Source organism: Musa acuminata, chromosome BXJ1-1, assembly GCF_036884655.1.
Source record: "Musa acuminata AAA Group cultivar baxijiao chromosome BXJ1-1, Cavendish_Baxijiao_AAA, whole genome shotgun sequence".
NCBI lineage: Eukaryota > Viridiplantae > Streptophyta > Magnoliopsida > Zingiberales > Musaceae > Musa > Musa acuminata.
Genome location: NC_088327.1, coordinates 7,923,906 through 7,942,257, shown reverse-complemented (window position 1 = coordinate 7,942,257; position 18,352 = coordinate 7,923,906). Strand labels below are relative to the sequence as shown.

The 18,352-nt window shown below is 37.4% G+C and overlaps 2 protein-coding genes across 3 annotated transcripts; one reads left to right on the top strand and one right to left on the bottom strand.

Annotated features, from left to right (window-relative positions):
* Positions 1-729: 729 nt before the first annotated feature.
* Positions 730-9,417, bottom strand: LOC135645864 (protein ALTERED PHOSPHATE STARVATION RESPONSE 1-like). Its single transcript, XM_065164741.1, has 4 exons — positions 8,369-9,417; positions 5,947-6,119; positions 4,040-4,263; positions 730-1,672 (listed from the first exon to the last, which is right to left on the bottom strand). Exons 1-4 carry the CDS (start codon positions 9,345-9,347, stop codon positions 868-870), a joined length of 2,181 nt encoding a protein of 726 aa, XP_065020813.1. The 5' UTR covers positions 9,348-9,417; the 3' UTR covers positions 730-867.
* Positions 9,418-13,351: 3,934 nt separating this feature from the next.
* Positions 13,352-17,650, top strand: LOC135645799 (pentatricopeptide repeat-containing protein At4g02820, mitochondrial-like). 2 transcript variants are annotated; one of them, XM_065164574.1, is made up of 2 exons: positions 13,352-13,751; positions 16,275-17,650. In XM_065164574.1, exons 1-2 carry the CDS (start codon positions 13,440-13,442, stop codon positions 17,529-17,531), a joined length of 1,569 nt encoding a protein of 522 aa, XP_065020646.1. In that variant the 5' UTR covers positions 13,352-13,439; the 3' UTR covers positions 17,532-17,650. The 2 variants fall into 2 exon arrangements, with proteins under 2 accessions (XP_065020646.1, XP_065020711.1); XM_065164639.1 differs by lacking the exon at positions 13,352-13,751 and adding an exon at positions 15,558-16,162.
* The last annotated feature ends 702 nt before the right edge of the window (positions 17,651-18,352 follow it).

Sequence of the window (18,352 nt, the reverse complement as noted above, 5' to 3'; positions counted from 1 at the left end):
CAGATTCCTCAGAGTTATTTCAGGTACTTAGCCTTGGAATCTGTAGCCTACTTCATCATGTTAACGTGTGGGAATTATGAAGCTTACGAAGCTGTTATGACTTCTTCTTCATCTTCTTGCTTGTGATACTTACGAAGCTCATGGTGTTGTAATCAGTCATGAAGGCTTGAGCTCACGAGTATATGATGCCTTCTTCAGATTCTTCTTCATCGACTGCTACTTTAGATTCTTCTTCCTCTTCTACTCCTTGAGACTTTGTTTCTTCTTTTTCTTCTTCAGAATCATTGCCTTGGAATTGTTGTTTGTGTTGTTGGAATTATAATTTGAGCTCATCAGATCTCATCTCCTTCATCTCTTCTTCGTACTATTATCCTCTTGTCTTCTACCTCTTTTTTCTGTTTTTTTTCATCGACAATTATTTGAATGAAGACAAACAATTACTGTTGTTGCAATTATTGCTATTGTTATTGCCACGATTACAAGTTTCTTGGACAAAGTTCCAATACAGTTCTTCAATCATGAGAAAAGAGTAACACAACAATCAGCAGAGAGAAGATTACAGATCATATATATATATATATATATATATACCATTCAATTTGTACAAAAATACGAACACCTGTAGACCACCCCTCGATTTCGATGACTTTGGACATCGTTTCTGCTTTAACCGAAGAAGGTAGACAGCTGCCGCAGTTACTCTCTAATCACCCATCCACAAACAAGAAATGAACAAGAATTTAATGTCACGCTCACGGTTACTTACAAACAAGAATTGAACACAAAATATCACAATACATATCTCTGATGAAATGGATATAAACAAAAAACAAAACAAGTAAAAAAAAAATCGCAATACACAACTCCCTAATCGTTCACCAGGCTTTGTGATTCTCTGATGGAACTCAGTCTCTTGTACATCTCTGCACCCGAGCTGGCAAAATCTAACATGGCCCGGAAGAGCTCCGGTAGGTGTGTTTTGAGGCTGGTTAGTGACTTGTCCCTCACGATCTTGCATTGCTTCCTATATGATTCTTCCGACGCCCTCAGCTTACTCTCTGCATTGTCCACAACTGCCTTCTTCTCTGACACTAGATCCTGTTGTGTTGCTCCTTCGACTGTCTCGGGATTAACCTCATCAGAGGATGTTGCCGTGATCCTCTCCGTGTACTTGTGATGCCACACGTCAAACTCATGTTTCTTCCGCTCACAATCCCTGTGGGCATCGTCCCACTTCAACTTCAAGTTTAGCTCTTCGACTTGACACAGCATGATGGCCTGCACTGCTCCTGAGAAGGTACTTAGGCTGCTCTTGGCCCGATCAACTGGAAGATTCTCTAACTGGTCATGCCATGCATGCAGCAGGGTCTTGATCAGAGGATCGGCTTGCTCCGGTGGAGATGATGCGTCCTTCCTGCTGCTGCGCTCAATTGGAACAACGTTCAAATTCAACCACCTGTTTAGGGCTTTGATATAGTCTTTCTGATTACTCATGAGTTTGTCGAACTGTGAATCCCACTCTCCAACCATTTTCCAAAGCTGAACAGTTCGATTATGATGTTGTTTACTTGTCTCCCTGGGAGCAAGTGGAATGTCAAGACCTCTGATTTCCTTTATTATCTTAAGCTGGCTGCCATGATGGAAGCGCATGGTCTCCCACATCTTAGCCATCCTGACAAAGAGGCAACATTATATTGATTTGGCACATGAGAAACATTTGAAGTCAAGCTCCAGATACGACTAAAGAAACATGTCATGCTTTGTGTACATCAATCTAACATGACTACGAGGCAGCACTTTTCACAAAAAAGATGATATCTCGCTGTGTTTCTGTGAGAACATTGTGATGCAACTAAAGTAGTCTATGCAGCATTAAATGACCCAAAATCACCAGACCCAAAACCGTGTGTATTTTCTCTTTATTGAAACGACAAAGATGAACAAAATATCACATCTCAAAAACAACAGATAATATGGTATAAAGTCCTTTTCTCATTTTTTTAAACCAAAATATGCCAGCGGCAATGCCATGTCATGACCTAGTCAAACATATGAACCCAAAATGTTACTATTGTTGTAGCTAAAACCATGGTCAAAACATAACTCATGCTTAAGCCAGAAACTTTGCCAGGCTCCCAGTGTAGGCTTCTTCATGAATTACCCATCTTTGAACATCTACATCATATGACTCTGAACTTAGGATAACATAGCAGGGTCAGCCATTGGAAGTGTAAAGGAAACTTCGTATTTGTTGTATATGAAATTATTCATATTTTTCCTTTCTATGAAATAATGCCATATCAAAAGAAGAAAATAAAGTGAAGATACTAGATAGCTCAATTACTTCCAGTTATATGATGTGAATGAAAACAGGAATATGATTTTAACCGACAGATATAGAAAAAAAAATTCTAGCAGCCAATATCTTTGTATATTACAAGTAACTTTAAAGCAGGAGAAGATACATAAGGAATAAAGCATGGAGATAGATAAACAAAGAGCCCATTGACCTCCAACAGTCAAGAGGGAAGGAAGCATTGACAACCAGCAAAATCATAACATTTTACTTGTGTTAGCTACCAAAGGGAGAAACTTAAGAATCTTATATGGCTAGTTCTAACGGTGAATTTGAATAAGTGTTTTCTAAGTTGTCAAGATCAGTTACGTCTATAGTAATCCAATTTAAACATATTTAACTAGAATACTACAACCTCAGAAATTTTATTGGTAACTGCAGAATGAAAGAAGTGGTATGAAGCAGGCAATTTTCTAAGATGCTATGGCTAATTTAACATATATACACCAAAATGATTCAAAAGCTCTTAATCTGATGGAAAACAACACCAATGTGTTGCTTGTATGGAACACACTAAAAATTGAATTGCATAGTACTAAGAAATGGTAGGGATCTCATAAGTACCTTGAGAACAACATGTGATTATTACCTAATAATGGGAGAAATGTAAATAACATTCGACTTGCATGGTCCAATATGTAAGTCATGGAGAAGAACAATAAGAACACATGATAAACATGCTTAGGACCAATTATGAAGAAATATTCTTATTATGGGAGCAAGAGAAGTTTCTCTTATTATTTAAGCTTCCAGAAATTATACGTACTTTGATAGATTTCCTTCATGAATAATATTTTCATCAATATCTTCATCATATTGAAAATTTGATCCAAGAATCAAGATATCTAAAATTTTGACTTATTGATATTTTTTCCAATCAAACTTAACTATATTGTATTACTAAGATTGCATCTCATATATCTAGTCTTAGCTCTACTTAATTTAAAATATTTAATTTTCAATTATTTGTCTCCATAACTCAACTTTAGAATTAATTTTATTTGAACTTTTATCAACTAAAATAATATTATCTCTAATAAAATACCTCTATTTTCTATATAGGAAGTTCATCCATTATCAACGTGATTCCCTATTGCAAGTTTGTGTCTCTTTGGGCTTAGTGAGAGAATTGGTGAAACAAATATAAGCTCACCTTGCCGGATTAGTGACCGAGTCTATTTATATAGCAAGACACAAAGTAAACATATTGCAGAACAAATGGTTGAAGAATAAATATGTTGCAAAATGAACAAAGGACAAAAAATAAGTACATCAAAGGCATAAACATGAATGGAGCAGATTATGTCTACAGCTGATTTAGATACCAGGGAGGTGAACACTACAAAATGAGATATACAATATTACTTTCATTAATGGGATTTTGAAATTTTATCTGGAATGATCCCAAAGAAAATGGGGACTGCTTCATGTATAATTGAGACTAGATCTAAATATGGTTGTCATACTAATGGGTGTCCAGCTTAACAAAACAAAACAGGGAAGAAAGATCACAAATAAGCATGTGATGGGTAAGGGATAAAAATTGTTCATCATGCTTAGGATAATAAGATCATAATAATTACTGGAAAAATCCTATACATCAAGCAGATTACAGAACAACACACAATCAAGCAGACCACAAAACATTACATGATGAGCATGTCCCATGGGAGAGCAACTTACCCATTAACAAGTTCTTTTAGCCTTGGATATAGTTGATCATCACGAAGACGGTTAATTTCTGAAACTGTTGAATCCATGGACTGCATATCAACTATGTATCTCGTATGCAGATGGCTTACAACTGATTTGATTTTTTCCAATGCCATCGAATTTGCCCCATGTTTCTTTTGCTTATTCAGCAAAGCTAGCTTTTTTTGATAATCAATTTTCATAAGTTCACCAGCCTGTATCAAGAGTTCAATTGATTATGAGATTCAACAATAAACAAAACTAAAAAAGGATTTACAGCAAATTATATTACTTTCTATAAATGTGGTTTGGAAATTGTTTCTTTATAAAAACTTAAGTAACATAGGAACAGGTCAGAAGGAAAATGGTGTACAACAGGTTCAGAGGACCAACGGGCCTCCATTTTTTTATTTCAGTTTTGAGCTCCGAGGAGCTTGGTGCCAGTTGTACTTGCATTTTGAGCTAATATAGAAGTTTTCTTTTTCAAAAAAAGGAAAATGGTGTTAATGAATCCTGAAGCACACTCTCAAAACTAAAAATAAATTGGTAACTTGTCTATCTTGATGATGCAAACAAGCATATGTCATTAACAAGCTGAAACATAAGAATCATCAGAATATAATGTTACAAGCCAAAACAAAATCTTATTTGGGATTTTATAAAAGTATTACAATGATAATTCCATCAATCACGAGTTTATAAACATAAATAGAAATTTTAAAGTCGAGTCAATAAGTGGCAATCCATATTATGAGTGTTAAAATGCAATCAAAGACTAGCATTCTTTGTCACTTGGAAAATCAAACATGAAGGAAATAGCAAATCTAAAACGCTGGTATACCTAGAAAAACTATAATAAAATCATCAGAAATGTCACTTGAAAGATAAGATAAAGGAATCATTGCAAGTTGGAGGCAGTAATAGGCTAAGTGAAGTTTCTTACGGTGGTTCTTTTATGTCAATAAGATGATTTTTTTCATTTTTGATAGATGTCACAATTGTTGTGTTTTGTTTTCTCTTTCTTCTACTCACTCCCTTTCTATTAGTATCTCTCTCCCCTCCTCTGCCTCCTCCACTGCACTGCCTAGCCATCACCTTCTCCCCACTCCACTGGTGCTACTATCTTCTCCTACCACTATGCCTCCACCTCCACCTCATCTTCCGCCTTAACATCCTCTTCTTCTTCCTTCCCTCATTTCTCTTTCTCTCTCTTCCTCTCTAGTGCGAGTAATCTGGCCACCTGCCAGTACACTTGACTTAGATTTTAATCCATGGTGCGGAAGCTCAACTTTTAACTTCTGTGTTGTCACAGAATAGTCTTTGTCAGGTTCTGGATGACGTTTTCTGACAGAGGAAAACAACAATTTCAATCCCAATGATCAATTATAGTGCGAAAATTCAATTTTGTAACTTTTGTGTTATCACATAACACTGACACGTGTGTTAATCCTACAAGGCTATAAGTCAAGCAACAGTCTAATGTCAGCTTATTTAATTTATAAAAGCAAATATAAAAAGGTTTCTTATTATGAAATTTTGTTATAATATTATGATAATTATATTATGATTAACCAAAATTAATCAATAAAATGCATAAAATTGACTATCATGGTTAGAGAATCTAAGTTCACAATCCTACGCATCAAGAATTGGCTTATATACTTTAATGAACTAGTTTAATGCTTTAAATTAAGGCGAGAAATGAAGAATAAAAGCCAAACAAAAGGGAATGTCCTTGCTAGCTACATTTAATAAAGATTTGTTGTTAACTTCAACTAGAAAAGTGAAGGTCTATTGTAAAGCTGGAAATCATCCAGCACAAGCTGCAAGAGCAATAGCATCCAACAAAATCCAAAAAAAAAACTTTAAAAAGAAGCAAATATGTACAGCAGGTTTACCTTAACTTCATCATAAAGCTTTTTCTCCCATGCAAGCATCTTATCCAGAATGGCTGCATGAGTTTCCCATTCATCATTATCAAAATCATCCTTAACAACATCTTGAGACAGGCCTTTTATTGAACGATTCCATGTAATAACTCGCATGAGTATTGCTGAATGATCAATGTGTCCTGAATATAGAATGACTGAATGAGTAAAAATTATCACACGAATGCTAAATGGTAAATGACTCAATGCCTACTCAGGAACAAGTGCCATCAATGACCAGATATTTGGAATGGGCTGACTAAAACAACTCATTTCATATGTGAAGTCAACATAAAGCATTATGAACAAAGAAATGTACAAGAGGAATATAATGCACTAAGTGTAGCTAAAGGGAACATGAACTCCATAAGAACTGCAAACAAAAATTAACACTAGCATGATAATTGGCTGTGTGCAACACAAACAATTCCAATTATAATATTCTAGAATCATCAAGTATTGTCATTAGTCATTACTCATGTTTAAGATACATGCAGCATGAGAAATATGGTATGTGTCCGGCAATGATCCCACCCAACATGCAGGAGAAGTTTATCTATGACAAGGCTCTCTTCTACAGCCTCCTCAAAAACACCATGCTGTCAAATGGCACCTCTTCAAGGACATCCTCTGCAATTGGCTGGAGTATATGTTTACATCACAAATGCACTACCATCTACCATCATCTAGTTCCCAATGATTAATCTTCCATTTCTTGATGATTATTGAGGACCAAGGAAAGAAAAATGGGTGATGATGATGCATACTTATATTCTTATTAGTTCATCATAACAAGATTTGATTATATGTCCTGTACTAGTTTCAACGGCCGTGTATACTATTGAAGAAAAATTCATTTATTTATTGAAGTCCCAGTTACACTCCCTTTCCATTTTTTTTTTGTAGACCCTTAAGTACAAGCAAAAAGGAAAAGAACAAAATTTTGGAAAGAATATAATTTAAAAAATGCATCAATACAAATCAACCGTTTATTCTTTCCTTCTTCAGGGAAGATAATTTTTCAGATTCTTTTGAAAGATAATCTTCCTTTGTAATAATATATCTTGGCTTCCATATTAATAGAATGATGTAATATTCCTGTGATGGAATTCTCAATTAAGATTTGTGATCTTCAATCAAATGAAATTTTAGTTTCTGCCATTTTTCCTCATTGTCTTCTTTTATATTCTCTTTGAGCAATCCACAAAGCTAAAGTTAAAAAAAAGGGTAAGAGGTATTGTCATGTGGCAACTTATGTTTTTTTTTTTTTTACAAAAAACCTCGTCTAAAATATTAAAAAGATTCCCATGAAAAGAAAAAATTAACTAGAGTAAATTAAATAAACTTATTCAATTAAAGTCCAATCCAGATTGACCATGAACCCAAAAGGATTTTGGGTGGCCTGTCTTCTTTTTACAGGTAGGATAGACACAGGAAGTTTTTTGAACTCCATCACCAGAATTCATTTTGGTTCCCTTCTTCCTAGGGTCTTTGTAAGAAGGACATTAGCAGCTGTTATTTTGATAGAATAGCCCAAGTTATTTTGGCATCCTAGAAAACCCTAGTTAAACTCCTAATTTAAATTATAAGACTCAAAAAACTATGAGAATCACCATAAAACTTCTTAATGTTCTTAAAAATGCATGCAAATTTATTTTAGCTGCATTATAAAACCAAACAACCTACAAAAGCTTCCTACCTTAAAACAATGACGGTTTAGACATCAACACAGATTATGCATTATTATAATATACAAGTAAGCAACTTGAGGAGAAAAAAAATTAAATATTCAATAGGTTGCATCCGAGTTATCAACACAACTAACTATTATTGAGGCTTCCTTTATATGATCTTCCATTTCTCCTTTCTTATTATACAAGGATTTGTGATTCTTAAGCAAAAGGGTGAATAGCAAATGACAATGATTCATGGTACACGATAACCAGGCTTCAAAACGTAGTTACTCTATAAGTACATTCAAAGTGAGAAGAAAGACCAAAATGTGTTCTTGTTGAAAGGCAAAGTAGAAAAATGGCACAGACAGAAGCAAGAAACAATAATTCAAGACAGTTAGTTGCCAAGGATTAATTTCGTCCAATGTTTTGACTTTCTGCGATATATTTTTTAAATGTCTAAAAATGTTCAACAGTAAGCAACTATCCTGAAAATGGGGCACAACGATGAACGTTTAAGACATACTTAATCATATATGAGAAAGATAGAGGTTTGGAGTAAATTGCAAAATTGTGTGGATGATAAAGTTCTACAAGCTCATGTTAGAGAATTCATTTTTTTGTCAAAGTAACCTCAAAGAGAAGAAACAGGATCAATCTCACCAGGCAGATATCAATAAATTAAAAATAGCAAAATTCAAAAGGTCAGAGAGGCTTGCCTCTGTTGTCGGCAAAATTCGAGTGATAATGCATCCGAGTGGCCTCGAGCATCTTCGAAACCTCGTGAGCGCTCTCCGATGCCTTCAGGAAATGGTCATCCAGCTCATTCAAAATCTGAATCAGATTGACACTAGGAGCCGGAGTTTTGCTCCTCTTCGTTTCAGATGCTCCAGCAGACGCAGCATGCTGGTGGTCCGCTGAACCGCCATGCTTAACCTTCTTGACTTGCTTTGACGGTGGCGGAGGAGAAGGTTCATCGACAACCTTTGTAGGCGTCGCTTGTGTTTCATCACCAGGAGCTCCATCGGTTCTCACAGGAGATGGAGGCGCCCTTTTCTCCTGCTCTTTCTCTATCGTCTCCCTCCATGTGGTCTCTTCCGGCTGGCTAAGGTTGGGCGGTATCATGTGATCGTTTGACCCAAAAAAATAGGCCCAGGTTTCGGAGGAGGGCGGCGGAGCGGGTTGAGGTTGAGGTTGAGGCTGAGGCTGAGGCGGCGGAGCAGGGGAGGAGCTCCTGGCAGCGGAATGATCGTCATCGGCGTGTTCCGCTTCATCCTCCTCTCGGATCGAGGCATCGGCGGGGATTTTGCCGAGGGATTTCTTCTTGGATTTGGAGATCGCGAAGTCAGCAGGCATGCTGGCGGAGCGCTGGATGGGGGCGGCAGGGGAGGTGGATGAGTCGGAAGGGGGAGGAGGGGGAGGCGGAGGGAGTGATGGCTTCATCCCAACGGCGACGGAGGAGGAGGACGAGGAGGAAGAAGCGGCTGCGGCGGAGGCATGAGACTGACCGTGGTCATGGAGCTCGCTCTGGCCGAACTCGGAGAGTGCAGCGCCGGTGTTCTTGAGGGCGACAGCGTAGGCGGCCTGGGCGGCTGCGAAGGCGTTGCGGGATGCGACGGCGTCCCGCATGAACAGCTTCCGATTCTTACACCGCACCACCGACTCCTCGTTCTCGATCTTCGACTGCGCGCACCCCATCGCGGTCTCTCCGCCGCTGCCGAGCGCCCCAACGCGGTGGTTGGGTTGGCTTTTCCTTCACGATTAAGAGAGAGATATATAAATCTTTTCTTCTGCCCTTACGAAATCGGATCCTCTCCAACCATTCTATTTACAAGACTCATCATTCGTCGTTCCTGTCAGCGCTCCGATGTGAGATCACGTAAACGGTCAGAGAATGTTGGACTGGAAATTACTGATACTAGTATGGTTGGAGAGGATCCACGGACGGTCAGTTGGAAGAGGGCGACTGGGGAATAGAAAGCCCGGAAGATATGTACAGTCCAACGAAGTAGGTGGTCATTCCACGTACGCATACTGCTGTAATTGGAACAAGCAATTAAATATAACGTGATTTGATCATCTGATCGATCGAAGTGCGTTTCCTAATTTATTTATATATATTTATAATTATTAAATAATATATATATATACACTAAATGATTTTATATTGATTTTATAATATCTTCATTTTTTTACTATTAAATATTATGTTGAATCTCGAATTTTGATGATAAAATCAATTGATAATATTTATGATTTAATTGTATTTTGGATGACGTACGATGCTTCGGGAGAGATAATTAAAGCATGAAAAATTATACTAAGCCGGATAAAAATATATTAGAAGATTGGATGTCAAGCCGAATGATCGGTCGACACGTATTGACAGAAAGCTTCGGGTCATGAGTTCGGACATTAGGCCAAGAAAAGCGGATATTACGTCAAGGAAATCGAAGTTGCAGAGGTCAACTGGTCGATCGGACAATAAGCCACAAGAGAGGACGATGCGTCAAACAATTGGACGAAACATTGATGAACCAATGACGTGTCGGATAACATCTAATAAGCTTAGTATTAATTGTCTAAATTAAAATAGATTTTGTATGCAGGATTAATTATGATAGCAAGACATAAAGCAAAATGAAAACTGATAGTGGATGTCGGTGGCTTCAACGGAGAAGGAATCAGGAGTGGATGTAGGTCATAACGATCGAACCGCTATAAAAATCTGATTTGTATTTCTTTTGAGTAATTTACTTTAACTACAAACTTTTTTCTCATTAATTGTTTTACATTTATGAAATCGGTTTTATCGTATAAAGATTTTATGAAATCGATATTTTTACTATTGTACTAATTTACCCCTCTAATGCCAACTCATTCTTAACAACATGAACTCACTACGAATCTGTCATATACAAAGGTTAATGATTTAAATTTTTTTTGATGTCAATTAATTTAATTGGTAAAGATCGATAGCAAAATTAACAGTATAAAACTTTAATTGTTGGTAATCCCAAAAGTTTTGTCGGTTAAACGTGTGAAAAATGATAAAGATTTTGCTTAGATCGTAAGTGATCCCAAAAGTTTGAAGCTTTTAGAAAGGGATTGATGGAAATTAATATTCGATCTCACGTGAAAATTAGATTAAGCTCGATATGTGAATCTGATCTCGAATCACGGTGTAATCAACTAGTGAGAAAGACAAATCACATGATTCAAACTCACAATTCTTTAAAGAAATTTAATCGATGATAAAGTTTGGAGATTTGATCCAATTTGAGATATTTAAGCTGGTTTATACGTGCAACCGAATCCAAACACGTAAGTGAATACCATATAAATAAAAGGAAATTATGAATGAATGACCATAAAGTGTGAGCAACTAAGAGGTTAAATGTTTAAAGCAGATTCTCGTTGTCTGACTCCGTGTCAGCATGGAATCAATGGACAACTTGTTCTGTGGTTATCTCTCTCTCGTACTCTCAAAGCTTGAGAGAGAGAAAGAGAGAGAGAGAGAGAGAGAGAGAGAGAGGAGGAGGAGGAATGCACCCAAAGGATCTTTTAAATTTGGGTTATAGGGCCACTATACTGTGAGAATGTGACTTGTGTTGAAGGCAATTATGCATATTTCTCAGTATCAGATATAATTGCGTCGTCAAGTTCTAACATATGAGAGATAACATGAGATGAGATGCTAATGTGTCAGCCACATTAAGGCATTAGTCACATGGTGTTGAGATTTGATCATGTAATTATTCCTATATCATTTGCCCCCTACTTTGTGTCTCGATCAGTGTAATAGAATGATGGAATTTCTGCTTAGAGTGTTAATATAAAAAATGATTATTCAACAATCGTCATTATAAGGAGTATGTTAAGTTGTTACAACTATGTTATCGTCGAAGAAATGCTTTCGAATTTTTTCAGTCACGTTGATGTCAAGATGAGCGAATTAAGTCATTTTATCCGCACTGTCATCGAATGATACTTTAAGTCATTTTGATCACATTGTTGTCAAGTGTAGCACTTTAGGTCGTTGTCAATCGCATTGTTATTGAAAGAAGCACTTCAAGTTATTTTTGATCGTGATATCATCGAAATGAGTGATTCAGGTCATTTCCATAGCGTTGTCATCAAATGAAGTGTTTCGGCTTATTTCAATTATAATGTCATCGAAAGGAGTACTTTAGATAATTTTGATTACACTATTATCGAATGGAGTGTTTTTAACTATTTCAATCATACTATCGTCAAAAGTAACGTTTCATATCGTTTCAATCATCAAAACGAGCATCGTCAGTTTAAGGTATTAGACTATGGTATGTCATTCGAGGATTCTCTTTATTGTCAGGGTAGTTTGGGCCACATGATAGATCGTTTGATGAGTTTTATCTTAACTTTCTTAAAGCTATCATTTTCATAGTTACATCAATTATTATTTGAAACTCATGTGATTATCTCAATGAGCTCCATGTGTTGATACATTCAACCATCTGAGATTAAGAAATATCATAATAATAGCCCTGCATAATTCTCGATGTTGCCACCTCATCGATCCAATCAAATTAACAAGAAACTAAACAGTTTGTTGGGTGCAGCCCAAGGGTCATTTAGCCCTTATATATAGCAAACTAGACTCATTCGCTTGCTTCATGCTTTTGGAGTATTCAACATTCTAGATTTTTTCGAAAAACCCTTTATTTTCTTCTCTCATCTTCTAATTCATTCTCCTCCTCCATGATTGGGGTTTTAAAAGATGATTGATTTTGAATAGAAAGGATATGATATTATCATACACGCGATTGTAACATCCGAGAGATGACACAACGTGGTGATATATTGATCCTATAGTATCAAAATATCGATCATATGATATCAAAACATAAATCATGTGATATCAAAAGTATCACCTATATAATGCAATTAAGAGGTTAATGTTGGGATGGGAGAAATATAAGCCATGTATTGTTGGAAGTCGGAGGCCTTTTGGTGCCATGTCTTGGGATGTGCCCCCACAAAGAGAAAACAATACAAGCCATCAAAATATTATTTTTTAAATAAAATATTATTATTATTATTATTCTTAAATTTTAAATTACCTTTTCCACTACCTCCATCATTTAAAACCAATTCCACCATCACCCCATCACCATTGGAGATTTTTGCCTGTTATTTATCTGATATTTTCTAAATTTATCGATCTCTTCATTAATTACTTGATATCTTTACAAGTTGAATTACAGTGTAAATATATTGAATCTTCGATCCTTAATACACGCTGGATTACAGTGTAAATTTGACTCTGTTAGATATCATTGATTGTATTGTTCTGACTCAATTAAGTTATTTCCATGTAGATATGTGACTCGAGAATGCCATGTGGTCTGGGTTGACTCAGCGATGAGTCAACCCAGACCACAAGACTCGACAATTGACGGTTCGATCGGCGCCAATCTTCGTGCAAACATTGCCGGGGTTTTAGCTTTAGGGTAGGTAATACCGCAGCAGGGACCCATACATCCAGCTCGGTCGTCAACCCAGACCACAAGGCTCGACAATTAACGGTTCGATCGACGCCAATCTTCGTGCAAACATTGCCCGGGTTTAACTTTAGGGTAATACGGCAGCAGGGACCCATTCATCCAGCTCTGTCGTCAAGGCAGACCACAAGGCTCGACAATTGACGGTTCGATCAACGCCAATCTTCGTGCAAACATTGCGAGGGTTTAGCTTTTCAGGTAACCGCCCACTCCGGCATCGTCGAACGAAAGGTCGAGTCCTCGCGACATGCTGTCGGCCCGACGGTTGCGTCTCCTTCTGGGCTCCGCTTACGCGCCGGTGCGGCCCACCTCTTCGCTGCCCGACGCCCTCGTCCCCCGAGCGGCAGCCGGCGCGGGGACGACGACGGGAAGGAGAGGCGGCAGCGGCGGCTGCCGGGACACTCTCGGAAGGCGGCTCCTCAGCCTTATCTACCCGAAGCGCAGCGCCGTGGTGGTCCTCCGCAAGTGGGCGGAGGAGGACAAGCCCATCCAGAAGTACCAACTCAACCGCGTCGTCCGAGAGCTACGCAAGTACAAGCGCTACAAGCACGCCCTCGAGGTATGTCCCGTCCCACCTTTACCCCTCCTCCTCAATTGCTTCTTCACCATCGATTCCCACTGGTAATGCTATGCTCGTGTTTAGATCGTTTAGAACCCTGTCAATTGTATGATCATGCACATTGAATAGGATTGAGAGTTTCATAAGGTCTCCCTCACATCTAAGAGGAGCTTACAGGTAGTTTAAGGCTAATGACAATTTGACCTATGCTAACTTCTACCGTAATAAAATATTTAACCATTATCTGGACCTTTTTGGAGTGGTGGTGATCTTTTGTGTAATTGGTGCGTGATAGATGCTTGGGAATAATTGAGGGTTTACTTAAGATGGATAAACAAATAGATTTTGTAAGTAAAAGTTTTAAGTATCATGGATTTACTATTTAATAGGATGGAAAGATTGATGAGAACATTGTTCACATAGTAGCAAACAGGTTGATTGAAGAGAAGGGGCGCATTGAAGCTTTTTTTGTCGCCATCCTCTGCCCCTTAGATCAAAGAGAAATTTTAATAATATGGTTATAGGGCCAGCTATGTCTTATGGACCAGAATTTTGGACCATTTAAAAATATATACATAAAAGATTAGTGTACATGAGATGAGAATGTTGTGGCTGATGCATGAGGTTACTAGAAAAGATATTTAAAGCAAATTTTCATTTACAAACAGTTTGGTGTATCCCCGATCGATGATAAAATGAAGAGACTGTCTAAGATGGTTTGGACATATTTAAAGAAGACTCACAAGTGTCGTGGTTAGATAAAGTGAACTAATTAGGATTAATGATAAAAGATATCTGAATTCTCTTAATTTAAATAAGGGTAATTCCTTACAGAATGCACAATGAAGGGGAAAGAATTCCATTTAGCCCTAATAGTTGGGACATTATGGTTTTTTGTTGTTATCGTATCTTGGTGCCCTTATGGTATGATATCCATAAAGATATTATGTGAAGATGGGAAATTTAAATGACTGTTTGGAATCTCTAACTAAAGAGAACTCTCATGTTGGTTATGGATAACTTTAGCCTCAGCTTAGTACATAATGCCCTTTTGCAATTGTAGTTGTTGTTAGGCTTTTTTTTATGAATAAATGATCCTTAATTGAGAAATCGTATTATTATGCTGAGATTTGTTTATCTTTTTTGTGAACCTATGTACCTTAATCATGTATATTATGAGAAATTGTTTAGTGTCATCCTATAAATATGATACAGAGAAGGTGACAGAGTAGAACGTATTTGAAGACAAGATTGGTTTTCACATTTTTTTTTCCCTAAGGTATATTTTAGCTTGAGTAATCATGTTAAGCTTAAATTGCAGTCTTCTAACCATTTATGCCATTATTAAAGAAAACTTGTTGAGGCAAGTAGTAATCATATTGAAACTGATATACTTATGTATAACAATATTCAGATTTCAAGTTATGGAAACGTGCAATATAGAGAAGTCGGGCCTTTTCTTGCTTTCATGACCAATATGGACTGGTCTAACAGAAACCTTAGTCCTTGTCAAGGATTGAAATTTTGTATCATACCGGAGTTTCGTGCTTTGTTCGATATGGTATGGTATGGGTATATCGAGCGGTACGCTAGAGTGTACTGAACGGTATGCTTAAAAAATATTAAAATTAATTTTAATATATATATATATATATATATATATATATATATATATATATATATATATATATATATATATAATCGCAGAAATATAAAATAGCTAACGATGGTGCGCTTAAAACAATATTAAATATATAAAAAATATATAACTTAGCAGCGCCTGAACCCTAGGCGAATAGCTGCGGCGTCGAGGGATGACAGTGAGCACCGCAGCGAAGGAGTGGAAGAAGAACAATCTTCTTCAGTGTCGAGAGAACGATGGCAGTGGGCGTAGAAGTGCTGCAGCGTCGAGGGAGCGATGGCAACGAGTGCCGCAGCAAAGAAGAAGACGACAAAGAAGGAGGAGGAGGAGGAGGAGGCGACGTTGGGTATTATTTCTCGAAGCTTCTCCCTCTTTCTCCCTCTTCTTCGAACGCCTCTTCTTCCTCGCCTCGCCTCGCTGCAATCGGTCTGATACCGCTCGGTAGCAGGCGGTCCGCGTGCCGATCAACTGGCAGACCTGTATGTACTGCCTGGTTTGGGCAGTATTATTCGGTATTGCAAACCTTGGTCCTTGCTTTCATGAACTATATGTTCACAGATGTATCACAACTTGAACATCTTCAATATTTAATACCTCAGCATTTGTTTGCTTTTATCACATGCTCTTTTATTGACTTTTTCTTGTACTTTATTTCCAGAGTACCAATCTGCCATCATATTATTTTTGATATCTAATGCTATCGTCAGTTGGAGATTTAGCTTCTTTTAAGATCGTCAGTCATATTCACTTGTCTGTGACCTGGAAACCTGTAGGTCTTCTGGCTTCAATTATGTTTCTTTTTTTACTAGTTGATCAATTATTTGCATGTTGGTTACGTGACATATTGCTTTGCGGACATTGCTTTTCATTGACTAATGCAGATATGTGAATGGATGACCACTCAATCACACATCAAGCTGCTTCCTGGAGATTATGCTGTCCACTTAGACTTAGTTGCAAAGGTTTGTGGTCTGGCTAGCGCACAGAAGTTCTTTGAAGACCTACCAGTTAGGATGAAGGGCCCATCTACCTGCACTGCCCTTCTTCATACTTATGTGCAGTGCAAGTTGACTGATAAGGCTGAGTCTCTGATGGAAGAAATGTCAGCTCAAGGTTTGCTCAGATGCTCTCTTCCATATAACCATATGCTGACACTGTACATATCAAACGGGGAGCTGAATAAGATTCCAGATTTGTTGAGAGACCTGAAAAGGAATGCATCGCCTGATGAAATCACCTATAACCTATGGTTAAGTGTTTTTGCCAAGAAAAATGATGTGATTGGAGCAGAAAAGGTTCTCCATCAGATGGGGAAGGATAATGTGACTGCTGATTGGGTCACTTACAGCATATTAGCCAACATGTACATCAAAGCAGCATGTCATGATAAAGCAAAAGAAGCCTTGGTCGAGATGGAGAGAAGGGTCTTCAAAAAAGACCGAGTTGCATATTGCTCTCTCATCAGTCTTCATGCAGGCCTATTGGACAAAGACAATGTTTACAGAACGTGGAATAAACTGAAAGCCACATTCAGGAAGATGAGCGACATGGAATTTAAGTGCATGCTCTCATCTTTAACAAAATTGGGTGATATTGAAGAAGCTGAGAGCATCTACAAAGAGTGGGAGTCGGTATCCGGCACACAAGATTCGAGGCTTCCAAACATCCTCCTTGCTTTCTATGTCAAGAATGATATGTTGGAGAAGGCAGAGAAGTTTCTTATGCATATAGTTGAAACAGGAGTAAAGCCTAGCTACACTACATGGGAGCTGTTAGCCTCGGGTAACTTGCACAAGAACAGGATGGACAAAGTGTTGGATTGCTTGAAGAAAGCTTTATCAACCTTGGAGAAATGGGACCCCAATGTTGGACTAGTTAAAGCAGTGTTTACCGAGCTTGAAGCAATGGGTAATGTGGAAGACGCGGAGAATTTCTTGGTAATTCTTCGTGACGCAGGGTACGTGACAACCGAGATCTACAATTTGTTGCTTAGAACGTATGTGAAAGCTGGTAAGATGCCTTTGATAGTTGCGGAACGCATGAAGAAAGATAATGTCAAAATGGACGAGGAGACTCTTCATTTGCTGACGGTTACGCGTAAATTTTGCATAAGTGAAGTTTCACCATTGATTTCTTGATAAGTTCTTTAATTCGGAAAAAATTGTAGCACCAAGTATATGATTATGACAGGCATTGCAAATCATCTGTGACATACTGTAATATGTGCAAGAGTGATCATCATTTCAGAACCGTCGAACCCTTGGGCTCCGATACCAGAATTGAAACCATTGGATTTTGATTCTGATTCAATCCATCGGTTTTTATTAACAAAAAATTAAAATATTTCATTAAGATTTGAATCTAGATTATTATTTTTCTAAGTTTTTTTTACTCTTTTTATATTTAATTGATTTGTAACAATTGATTTTGGAACCAAATCGTGTGGTCTCGTATCTGGTTCGATCGATTTGGAACTGTCAATATGCTGACCCTGTTTGATTTCAGTTTTGGACCAATTCGATTCTAACTCAATTAAATGGTGATCAGCCCTAGATATTTGCTCTAGGAAGAATAAGTGAAAAGGGAAATGCATGCTACGTTAAAGCTATTCTTCATAGTTAGACATCTTTAGTATCTTGGTATCTATATTTAAAAAAATTATATTAAAATATTTATAATTATTAAAGTGAAATATTTAGTTTTATTTTTTGTAATATTATCGATTTTTTTTATGGAAGATATAACATGTGATAACATGTGATAGCACCTGTGTGAATAAGACGAAAACGATCGACAAGAAGATAATTTCAATGGTGGTGGTGGTAGGCTAATTACATATTACTCATTGTAGTAAAATCTCTTTAACATCCCAATCCTTAAACTTAAAGAATTTATACTAAAATCATCATAGTTATGAAAGTGAAACATTTAACCTCGTTTACCCTAACGTCGATCCTAC